Source organism: Chrysemys picta, chromosome 4 (assembly GCF_011386835.1).
Source record: "Chrysemys picta bellii isolate R12L10 chromosome 4, ASM1138683v2, whole genome shotgun sequence".
NCBI lineage: Eukaryota > Metazoa > Chordata > Testudines > Emydidae > Chrysemys > Chrysemys picta.
In genome coordinates this window covers 99424243-99436841 of record NC_088794.1, presented here as the reverse complement: position 1 = coordinate 99436841, position 12599 = coordinate 99424243, and the positions used below count along the sequence as shown (strand labels likewise).

The 12599-nt window shown below is 46.5% G+C and overlaps 1 protein-coding gene across 6 annotated transcripts in view; it reads left to right on the top strand.

Annotated features, from left to right (window-relative positions):
* Positions 1–12599, top strand: part of LOC101945980 (neuroendocrine protein 7B2) — a 73851-nt gene that overhangs the window by 20604 nt on the left and 40648 nt on the right. Inside the window, exons 1-2 of one of the 6 annotated variants that reach the window (XM_065593215.1) lie at positions 8258–8454; positions 12258–12490. In XM_065593215.1, coding sequence (XP_065449287.1) covers positions 8273–8454; positions 12258–12490 — 415 coding nt within the window. In that variant the 5' untranslated portion in view covers positions 8258–8272. Of the gene's footprint in view, positions 8455–10481; positions 11386–12257; positions 12491–12599 lie in introns of those variants that run through there. The other 5 variants (XM_065593218.1, XM_024111166.3, XM_065593217.1 and 2 more) reach the window with 5 other exon arrangements.

The window sequence follows — 12599 nt, the reverse complement described above, 5'->3', positions numbered from 1 at the left end:
GTGTAGATGTTCAGGTTCAGGCTGCAGCCTGAGCTATGGGACCCTCCCACCTTACAGGGTCCTAGAGCATGGGCTCCAGCTTGAGCCCAAATGTCTACACTGCAGTTAAACCACCCCTGACCCTGAGTCAGTTGGCACTAGCCTGCTTAGTGTTTTTAATTGCAGGGTAGACGTACCCTTAGATTTCCCTCAAACTAACAGGCAGCCATTGAGGGACATCTGGTAAAGTGCCAGCTTTTTCATCTGCTTCTGTTTCTGGATAGATTTTGAAAAGAGAGAATTGCAACATCCTGGCTACATGTAACAAATCTGGTACCTGCACATTCAAAGGGACAGGTATTCATATTTGCCACAAATATGGTTGCTTCTCCCAGCCACTTTTGCTTTATCTAGCTCCAGGCCTTGTCTGTGTCCTACTCAGCCAGATGCTGCTTACGGGCAATTTATGGCTTTGCTGGGCGCCATTAAACTGTGTCTTTGCACACTGAAGATGATAAAACCCAGATGTGGTGAAGTGGGAACTTTTTATGATATTTTTACAAAGTCTGTGTGCTTCAGTTTTCTTCTACACATTGCATTGCTGCCTCGTGGGGGGAAAAGGATTGTTTGCTCTCGGTGCCATTTCAGATTTTGGTACAGGGGCAACTTTAACTGTGATTCCAGGGGCTACTTAGGCACTGGAAAACTCTAAATTTTTGCAGATAGTAACTTAGAAATTAGCTGACAGGAGCACAGCATCTAATTTCTATATAAAGAATATATATACACACCAATTAAAGCCATATTTTAACTTCAGTTTAGAACAATCAGGAGATAATATAGCAAGATATTCCTAATCCCAAGCCTTGAGGTATCAATTTTAGAGCCTTAACAGATACCAGAAACACAACTTTGATACTTTGTATGCTATCTTTAGCAGAGAAATAAAATCTGCTTAAAATCTTTACTCCTGCAATTGTATTTTTAAATGGCTTATGTTCCAAATTGTGAAGAGAAGAATTAGACAGTTAATTTGTTCCAGATATGTTTAAAGGTAAATAAATTATTGAAAACAAATAACACTTCAGACATGAGCTAAAACAATGGATAATACTATGGTCTCATCTTGACAAAACTGTCAATGGCCTTGTTGATATCTAAGTGTTTTGAAGCTTCACATTCACAGGCTAAAATTAGCAAGTCACTTAGGTGCCTATCTCCTATTGTGGAGCTTAAGTAGTCCTTTACTCTCTCTTGAGCACAGAGAAGTACCTCATTTGATGCTGTAGAAACTGGATGGTTCACACCACTATCTACAATAGACAGCAGACTGGTAACCCCTTGGTAAGTTGTTGAGAACATTCTAGAATTCAGAAATTTAAGTATTTGTGTGTGTGCATGTGCAATGTGCTTCTTGGCAACTTTGACTTCTCCATCCAGATCACCAAAATAGGTGCCTGCTGAATCTGCAATTATTTTCAGTTTCTCATAATCAAGAAAATATTCACTCTGGTCACAAGCAGTGCAGAAAGCAAATTCCAGTTGGAGGTGAATCATCTATCAAGCTCAGCAAGAATTCTATCCAGAACAGGATAGTAGAAATCAGATTATAGATTCTTGAGTGCTCTTGGGACCAGCTGTAGATGACAGGCCCGGTGTACTAAAAACAAGGCCAGCTTGAAGGATATTTTGTTAGGTGGTCTTTTGTACTGCTGTGCTCAGCAGTTGCAACTTCCTGACCTGGAATATCAATTTCAAGTTCCTTAGCAATGATTTTAGCTTCGCATAACTCCTTCCATTGGCTCTCAGATGTTCTCATTTGTTGAAGAGCAGCAATATTACTTCCTACTAATTCCATGGCACTTGATAAATTTAGGTTTTCATGTTGCAGTTCTTCTGAAGCACTATGCAAAATCTTGAATATTTTTCTAAAACCGAGAGCCCAAACAGAAAGGAATAGCTCTTTAGCCTTACCATCAAGCCCTTTGCTCTGCTAGCTAATGGTGTTGAAATAGCTTCCAGTGTTTCCATTATAGTGCCACATCTTGTGTGCTGTTTTCAGAGGGAGTGGTAACTGTATGACTAGTAAATTTCACATAATCTCTCTAGCTCAAATACCTTCCAGTGTAGCTCCTGCTGTGCCTTAACAAACAGGTCATGGTGCTTGTAACTACTGCTAAGCAATAAGCTACGAGAGTGTGCAGTCTTGAGGATAGAGTAGCGGAATAGGGATCAGGTATGTGATACATCGCCTGTTCTAACATTAACATGTTCTGACATCTTGTGGCAAGTCACTTTTAAGGGACACTGGTTAGAGTTAAAATTGTAATAGGTATATTTTTACTTTACTAACTCTTGAATAGAATACAACAATTGTAGAAAAATCTAGATTACTTTCTATCATTTAGGCTACTTACTTTTTGCAGTTCACCAAGATTGGAATAGATCATTTAACTTTTGGATACATCCTACTAGGGAAAGGCCTCCTGAGTTTATACTGCTCCTAGCTGGGGCTCTAGGCATGTTACCCTACTACAAATAATAATAATAGATTTAAAAACTGACTTTAAACAGGAGTGAAGCTGACACTTCCAAGTCACTTTCACTTCTGTTTAAAGGCTAGTTACTTTCCAGAAGGCTCTTAAGCACAATCCTACAGGGATTGAGTTGTAGTTCTCACAGGAATATTTAAAACCAAACACCAAGAAAATTCCTCATTTTAAAGTTGAGAAAAAAGTCTTGTTGTCAGAGTTTGTATATATGTTTTTTTTAAAGTACCATTTTCTGTTTGGATGCTGTGCCTTGGTTCCTATTGCTGTAAAATGGGAATAATTATACTTGCCTGCCTGCCATAGGGAATGATAAGGATTAGATTGAGATCTGTGGGGCAGGAACTGGGCAACCTTAATGGTTGTATGGTGTCTAGCACAATGGAGGACTCCTGATTAAGGTCTTTGGGGGCTACTGAAACAGTCAGTTGTTGAGATGCCCGCTGGTGGTAGCTGAAGGGGAGTTACCTGGGTGTGGGATGTCAGTGGATTACAGGTCAATCTTTGTGCTGGCCAGCAGCACAGCTTCATCCCCCACAAGCTCAGCACCTGCTGGCAGAAGTTGAAGCACAGCATGGACACACACCTGTGCTTGAAGCTGCACCCACTGCTGGCCATGACGGCTCTGGACCAGAAAGGTCTGTCCCCTAGAGAGCGGTGGGGGGCTGCTCCCTGCTTCTTTGAGGGTAAAATGACCCCAAGACCCACTTACCTGCTCCTAGCTCCCCACTCCCTGAAGATCCTTGCCAAAGGAACTGTTCCCCCTCAGCTGCTCCTCCCACACTCATTGCCCCCTCCCTCAGGGCACAGCTGTATGCCCTCACCTCTCCCTTTCCCTGGAGAATGACTCCCCTTCTCCCTCCCCAAGCCTGGTGGCCCTGTGCTCCCTGTGTTCTTACCACCACCACCAGGGCCCCTGTGCTCCTGCTCCCATGCTGACTGACCCCTTCCTTGCCTTCCCCACCCGCAGAGGCCCTGGTCACTGCCCCTCCCAGGGACCAACCCCCTTCTCTTTGCCCCAGGCCAGTTAAGTCACTCCATATCATCTCAGCAGCTGATTGGTGGAGGCAGGCGAGCAGGCGTAGTGGGTGAGCTAGCGCAGCAGAGGAAACTGACCACAGAGGCAGTAGCTGGAGAACCCCAGCTTCTGGAGGAGGGGACCTTGCCGCACTGTGCTGCAGGTAAGAGCTTTGCCTGGGGCATGGGCTACAAGCAGACCTCTGGTACAAAACTCTGGGGGGGGGAGGGGTGGGCAGGTGCACCCCTGCCCTCCCTAAATGGTGCTTCTGTCAGGGCAGACATGAGTGGGAGTGAATGAGATCATCTTGTCTGAGTTGTTAAGAAACTGGTTGAAACTGATCCAGATCAACAAGGGATCCAAAGAGACAATGCAAGCTCCAATTATTTATGAATTGACACCCAATAACAGGATCTAGGGCAGGACACCAAGACAATTGTTGTTCCTACACTCCTTTATGGATGTGAAACCTGAGTGACCTATCGGCAGGTCCTCATGAGGCTGGAGAGGTACCACCAACGATGCCTCCGGAAGATTCTTCACATCAAGTGGGAAGATTGCACTAATGCCAGCATCCTCAGTGAAGCCAAGGTCACCAGCATTGAAGCAATGATCCTCATGCACCATTTCCCCTGGGCTGGACATTGTGTGCAGATGCCAGACTCTCGCCTCCCAAAACAAGTCCTCAACTCTCAGCACACACATGGTCAGAAATCCCATGGTGGTCAGAGGAAATGCTACAAAGACACACTGAAAGCATATGTCAAGAAAACTGATGTGGACATCACAAGCTGGGAGGAGCAAGCCACCAACCGATCCCAATGGAGAAGCGCCTTGCCCTTGAAGCTGAAAAGAGAGAAGGAAGGAAAAAGAACTTTCTCCCAGCAGGCAGCTGACCCACCAGGAAATGTCTGTTCCTACTGCGGGCAGATCTGTGGTTCCCGGATCAGATTCCTGAGTCATTGTAGGCCCCAAATGTAAATCCATGGTAGAGATCATCCTCGAATCGAGGGATCGCCAATGATGATAATAGCAGGAAGCTTGGGGGCGGAGGGGGGGAAATATGAACTCAGTATGGCCCAACCTAGGGGGGGAACTGAACTGTGACCAGGGGAACGATAAAGAATAGGCTTCTGGAAGAGGCTGGAAGCTCTGACCTGGGCATGGGGACAAGGAGCCAAAGCGAGGGTGGAGTCCACCACAGCTTGGATAGGATGGGCTGTGGCATAACTGCTGCCTCTCTTTGCTAACCTAAGGACTTCCAGGTTCAGTATGCTGGGTGACTAATAAATAGTTACCTTGTTTTGGAATGGCTGCTTGTGTCGCTGTAAATACTGGGAGCATTGAAGGGGTACAGTATAAGCCTCCTGCTGGAGTCTGGATTAACTGCAGGGAGCCAGAGAGAGAAACAAGGATCTCTGGCACCAAAGATCCAGTCTGAGTCTTGGAGCCACAGTCCTGCCCCTATGGAACAGTGTAGGTCCTTGGGGCCTGACACATTAAAGGGGTCACTGCCAAGAGACTGATGACAGGCTGAGGTATAGACTAGACCCTGTGGATATGTGACTGGAAGCAAAGGCTGGTTACTTAATGCACCAAGCGTATTTTGCAATAAGTGACTTGCAGCAGTAAAAACAAGAGGAGACAGCAAGAAAATGGCCTATACCCACCTCCTTAAGAAGGACATTGCTGAGCTGGGGGGGGGGGGGAGAGGCCTAAGCATTGGGAAGTTAAGGCACAGCTGATTGGGCCCAGAACTGAGGTCCATACCCAGGCAGGAGTCTAAGAGAGCCCAAGAACAGTAGCTAGTAGCCACAGCAGCCGGGTGTCTGCATGAGCCAGTTCCCCATCTCTGGCATTGGAGTAGCAAAGGCTAAAGCTAGATGCAGAGAGGCTCGATGTAGAGAAGCAGAGGCTGGAGATTGAGGCCCTGGTTACTAGCCGAGAGTGGGAAAACTAACAAGGATCATGAAAAGCAGCAACAACTTGAACTGCACATGGAGAAGCAGAGGAATGAGAGACAACAGAGAATGGTAAGCAGGGAGAGACCGTTGGGGTGCCCACCTTGCAGGGACAATAGATGCTAAATTGTTGGCCTCATTCCAGATGCCTACCTCACCACCTGTGAGAAGGTTTGTGAACTGAACCAAATTCCCCCATGCTTCCTTAGGGGAAAGGTAGGACCCTCCATACAACATAACCTGCCCCCAAAAGAAAATTTAAAATAAGTCAATGGAAGTATGGCAAAACATCTTGTACACTATTCAGGCCGTGCCTCCAACTATGGAGGTCAAGTGACCTAAACCTTCACAACCTGACTGCCAGAGTCTTTGCCTGTAGCAACATTGTTTCATGCTCTCAGCTAGTCTAAGGTAGCCATCAAGGGGTTGTAGCTGGACAGGCAAATAAGGACCTTCAGCGAAGGCTCGAGCGGCTACAATGATATCCATCCCTCACCCCAAAGGCCTTTCTTATCTCAATACCCAGAATACTCCACAAATATAAGGACACTTCCACATTCACTCTGCCAAATTACCATTCTCCCTCAAATTTCCCATTTCACAGGGAGTTTTGTTGGATTCTATTAGAATGAATGCACTAATTTCACGACATTTAATTCCATTACATGCAAAATACTATAGAACCACATAAATTGGCTGTGGGAAAACTCTGTCAAACCATGTACTCCCTCCCACTTCAGGAGTGAGATCTACTTTCATTTGTCCAGTTAAGATTTAAGTAATCTTAGGTTTCTGCCATTTCCTTTGGTACTAATCAAGAAATATCCTTGTATAATGCATCTAACTTCCTTTTTATTTGCTTTATATCATGGGTATGTTACCTCTCTCCACAAGTCTTCCTACTCAGCTCCCTCTAGTGTGGTTGTGCTTTGCCATGTAAACCCTGGAATTACTGATCAGCTGGGCCTGTGAGGGTGCAGAATTCTACTTAATGCATTTATATAATGGCACAAAGCCTCAGTTTACTCCAACCTTCCACCAGTTGTTGACCTAAATTATGCACTTGTGTTACCTTATTGTCTGTGCTAATCAGTGTACATAAGTGTCAGTCTCCATCTCCCCACCCCGTTACCAGTAGTGGAAGTTGTCTGTGCCTGCCTGGGGTCGGGAGTGGGGCTGGGAGCTGGAGAGGAACTGAGGGTAGAGCAGGGCTGGAGGGCACTCCCTCCCACCATGTGGGGGCTGGCCTGGGCCCTGCCATGCCCGCTGTAGGGGTTTGTGCCCTACAGTTTGGGGAGCACTGGTGTACAGAGTAACTGAGCTATGACCAACTTTTTACAACTACCCATTATTTTTGAAGAATCAGTTGAAAGTTCACGGTGTAAAACCCCTTTATATAAACGGTGCAATGTAGCAAACAACCAGACTTATTTAAAAGTTGCCACTTATGTGAAGAGGGCTAATTGTGGCTATCTTAGGGTACGTCTATACCCAGCCGCTAGTTCGGCGGCTGGCAATCGAACTTCTGGGTTCGACTTATCGCGTCCAGACAAGACGCGATAAGTCGAACCCGGAAGTGCTCGCCGTCGACTGCGGTACTCCAGCTCAGCGAGAGGAGTACCGCGGAGTCGACGGGGGAGCCTGCCTGCCGCGTGTGGACCGAGGTAAGTTCGAACTAAGGTACTTCGAACTTCAGCTACGTTATTCACGTAGCTGAAGTTGCGTACCTTAGTTCGATTTGGGGGTTTAGTGTAGACCAAGCCTCACTCTACAACTAAGGATAAAACCAGGTTTTACACTTTCTTTAACTATTAGGGGTTAGATCCACAAAGAGACTTAGGTGGTGCAATGCTGAGTATCACAGTGCCTAACTTTTAGGCACCTAGAAAAATCGCAGGAACAACACTGCGATCCACCAAGCCTGAATTAGGTGCCTAGGTTCCCTATGCAACAGATGGGGAGAGAGAGGTGCCTCAGAATGTGATCTACAAAAGCCAGCATGTTAGGAGATTCTGCCTAACCTGGCCAATGGGAGATGCTGATAGCAGGGGTGTAAAGCCCCACACCTCTCTCAAAGACAGGTGTGTAAATTCAGGCTGTAGGCATGTGACTGTCTGCTTAGCAATCTGGGAATGGGAACCAGCTGCCTGAACTGCTTCTTGAGGGAATGAGTTAGGTGCCTGTCTTGAATTGCACAAAGTGGCCAGAGGAGGAGGAGCTGCTAATGCCCACCTCATAACTTTCAGCCCAGTGGTTAAAGCACTTCCCTGGGTGAGGGGGAGACTGAATTTCAATTTCCCCCCCCCTCTGCCAGAGCTAGGGAGAAGGTTTAAAGAGGGGTCTCCCACCTCTTAGGCAAGGGCATTAATCATTAGCTATGGGATATTCTGATGGGGGAAGTTCCCTCAGTCTCTTGTTTAAGCTCATCTGCTCTAGATAAATAATGGAAGAGTGATTAGTGCTGGGGGACTGGACCTGGGCTCTCCTATTTCCCCAATAGGTGCCTTAACCACTGGACTGCAGAGTCTCTCTCTGACTGATGACTGTTCCACTGTGGATATATACTTAAACAGTCTGAGGCAGAAAGAGTGAACATGACAATGACCCTGTATGCAGTCCAGATATTAGGGCATCTAGCTAGAACAGGGGTGGGCAAACTGCAGCCTGGATCTGGCCTGCGGCCCCAGAAGGCTCCATGCATTGCCCTTGCCTTCAGGCACCGCCCCCCGCAACTCCCATTGGCCAGGAATGGGGAACCGTGGCCAATGGGCGCTTCGGGGGAAGTACCTGGAGGCACAGCAAGGGCAGTGCACACAGAGTCCTCCAATCTCCCTCCCCCAGGGACTGCAGTGCTTCTGGGGGTAGTGTGGGGCCAGGGACAGGTTAGGCATGCAGGGAGCCTGCCCTGGCCCCGCTGTGCACCGCTGCCACCCCGGAGCCACTTGAGGTAAGCGGTGCCAGGCTGGAGCCCAAACCCCTCCTGTACCCCACCCCCCAACTCCCTGCCCTAAGCCCCCTGCCTGCACCTTGCACCCCTCCTGCACCCCAAACCCCTGCCCTGAGCTCCCTGCTGCATCCCATACACCCAACCCCCTGCTGCACCCTGCACCGAGCCCCCTCCTGCACTCTGCACCCCTCCTCTGCCCCAATCCCTTGCTCTGAGCCCCTTCTTGCACACTGAACCCCTTCCCACACCCTGCACCCCACCCCCCTGCCCCAGTCCTGCATTCAATTTCCCCACCCAGATGTGGCCCTCGGCCCAAAAACTTTGCCCACCCCTGAGCTAAAAGGTAGAATTTGAAGAGGGTTCTGCTTTCTCCCCTGCTGACAGAAAGAAGAATTGCACCTGGGTCTCACATCCCAGGTGGGTGCTCTAATGGCTGGGGTAAAAGTTATAAGGTGTGAGGTTCCCCTTCAATTTTGAATGGGACTTGAGCCAGTAAGTGGCCTATGAGTATGCCTACTGGATTGGACCACACACAAGACTTAAGCATTCAGTGGACTATCTTCCCCTTGTTCATGAATTAGTCCGGGGCTTAGGCAAAACATTCTCCTGTTTAATGTCTAGTTTATCTTTACTAAATGTGTATTCAGTTTGACTATTGGAAAATATCCGTTGTGCAAAAGGCATAGACTCACATTCACTGTGGAGTGTATTGTTACTGTGTTAGTGAGACCAATTTCCCACCAGTTACTTTCTTATCATCATCTGTAATTTCTTTTAACATTCATCCTGGAGTTACTCTGAGCCTTACAGATGTGAGTTTACTTCTTTAACCAAGCAGAATATGTTAATAACTGGGGAAAGTTCTCCATCATACCCTAACATAACTACACTAGTCAGGCAGCGACTGATGTTGGAAGTGGTAGAGCAGGATTTTGAAAACATCCTGTTGAAAGTCTCATGGCCCTAATGTAAAGCATAAGCCACTACCCAGCTGAAGATAAGATCCCTGGAAGGGATTAGTGCATTGATCAAAGTATATATATAAAAAAACACACCAGAAGTGTGGAGCACAGCTGCTGAGGCTAGTTCTCTTTAGAGACATTTTTTCTTCAGGTTGAAAAATTAAGTGCTCTTATTTACCTCAGGTAACATTAGTATTGTACATTGTAAAATCACTTTTTAAATAGTTACTATTCTTCAAACACACAAATAAATGATAAAGGTCTTCATTTAGCCAAACCTTCCTCTGAATTTTCGCACTCAATCTTGCTACTTTAATCAGACCTGAAGAAGAGCTCTGAGCAGATTGAAAATTTGTCTATTTCACAAACAGAAGTTGATCTGATTAAAAAAAATTACCTCACCCACTTTCTCTTTCTAATATCTTGGGACCAACATGGCTACAACAACACTGCAAACATACTTTAATCAGAGGCAGTCATGTCCTCCATGATAGGTGACTGTACAAATGGGGTCAGCCAAGGTACTGGCTCCTACAGCACTCACATCAACAGTCACTTTATATTGTTGCCCTCTAAATCTGCAGTTACACGTAGGAAATCAACTCTGAACAACTGTTGGTCAAAAAACCTAATTGGGAATGTATGAAAAAGTCCAATTTAGTTGCTCACTCTTTCTGTAATGAGTTATCCGATAAACACCTTCCAGACTACTTTTGCCATCTGCTTTACCATTACAGTTAGATCTGTTCAGACACTTATGAGAATTTTTAGGGTGTCTCTTATCCTGGCTTCTTCCACCTACGTGTCCTGGCTGTTTTCCCTTGAGGCCCTATCGGTTGCTGATTACCGTCCTAACCTATTTAGCAGCAGAATGTTCTTTCTATTCAAAACAACTTGAATAGCGGTTGAACGTGAGCTGCCGAATCGTCCAGGAGATTTATGGGTGTCCCTTTCAGTCTCATATAGAACAAAAAGTTGCCTTTAACACTCCCCTCCCACCCACCCCGTCTAGTTTGTTCAGATTTTCACCTACTGGCTTGTGTTATGTTTGCACCATGCAGTCCCTGTGTGTGCGTGTGTGAATGCGCATCGTCTGTGGGTGTATATCTGAACTATATGCACACTTCACCCTGTTGGGTAGGTAACTGTGGAGGTCAGCTCTTGTATAGCTGTGGCGTGTGTGACCCACACACAGTATTGTGTATACAGAGGGTGCCTGGTGCCTAGGCTGCCCTGTGTGTGTGTGTAGAAGGGGCCGATTGGCCCTGCTATGCCTAGTCCCTGTGCGGCAGCATCTCGCTGAAACGGATGCTGCTGACATGACAACCTTCCCCCCCGCACCTGCCGCAGGGACAAGGCAAGGCGGGGGAAGGGGGCTGGGACTGCGCATGAATGGTCACAGCACAGGCCGCCGCCTCCTTCTGCTCGGCGCTTCAGTCAGCCGGTGCCACCCCAACATCTGCCTAGCGAGAGCTCGCCTTCCCCAGCGCCGGGCGGTGAGTGCCGCGCATCTCGCCTGTGCCTCCGCCGGGGCGGCCTCCATGGCTGCTTGCAGGCAGGGGAGCAGGCTGAAAGGGTTGGGTGGGGCGCGGGGGAGGGGCAGGTGTTTTCTACCCCGATGCTGCTCAGCCCTGCGGATGGGGTTCGCTCTGCATACAGGGAATAATCCGCGAGGATGGCTTTCGGGGGCGTTTTAAGTTTAGGATTCTACTGGGGCTGGAGAGGAGGGGCACAGGCTGTGTGCGCGTGACAGACAGGCAGACAGACAGACACACAGGAGGCAGGTACATTTATCCCTTATCTATCTAGTAGCCAGAAAGGATCCATTTTTCTTTCAAATGCCCAAGGTTATTGCTAGTGAGTGGGGTGAAGATCTCCTGGAGATCAAGTGACAGAGCAAGGATGTGGGGCATTCGGGAGCCACACGCAGGGAGGAGGAGAATCTCTCTCTCTTTCCAATTTTTTTTAGGTGGGATTTCTCTGCCATTATTATCTCAGGGCTCAAGGCCATTTTACTGTACATTATTATATTGGGGGGGGGGGAATACCATAAAGGGAGAAACAGATCTTTAAGTCTCTGGTTTGGAAAAGCAGGGCAAGTGAATAATATAGACTTTCATTAACATAACCATACACTAATAAATCCGTTTTCCTATGACAGCAGCTGACCAAAAAGGACAAACAGGTTGTTTAAAACGTAGTTTTATAAAGAGAATGACAAGTGGTCATTACTGGATTCTGTGCCTGTCTCATGCGGGCAGAGCAGCCATTTGGTGAAACGTATTCAAGTGGAATAAATGAAGCCTGTGTGTTCTAGATGGGGAGAAATGAAGAGAAAGAGGGAGCCTGTGTGATGGGTTGTCAATCTGTGAGGGAGATAAAAATGTTATACAACCCATTTAAAAAAAACGGGGAGTATTTCGTTTCTTAGAGCAAGTGGAAGAGTAAAGTTTGAAAAGCAGAGCACAAAACTGAGCAATTCCTAGTATTCCCACCGTAGCTTTATGACATACTTTAAAATACTAAATTAAAACAGGGGAGAAGGAAGAACCATGCATTCTAACTTTACCTAGCTAATTTTTAACCCTTCAGTTTTCCAAGTGAATCAGTGGGTCCATTTTGTTTTATCAAGGCAGAAAGGTAATTAATAAATGCTATGAATCAATGCTATGCAGAAATTGTTTACTGACTCCCACAATTTTCTCCCCCAAAATTTCACCTCCCCATTTGAAAAATTCTTTTAGCTGATAATGGAAGCTGACCTGACAAGTTCTTTGAGATATGCAGTCAGTATTTTACTCACTTTATCATTTATCTACTTAATGTATTTTATTTTCACAGGTTAAAAATGGCCATCAGAATGACAACTACGTTGTTTTATAACATGGTATCTTTGCTAGCATTTGGATTGGTTTTGGCTTCTAGTCACAGCCCTAGGACCCCAGATAGAGTTTCCGAAGCAGATATTCAAAGACTCCTTCATGGGGTTATGGAACAATTGGGCATTGCCAGACCCCGAGTAGAATATCCAGCACACCAGGCTATGAATCTAGTGGGTCCACAGAGCATTGAAGGTAGTTATTTTCTACGTTGCATTATATTATGTTTCTTTTCATTCCCTTATAGCCCTTAGGCTGTGAACAATTGTTTTATGTGTATGCAAATGTTCCTGGTAGACTTGCA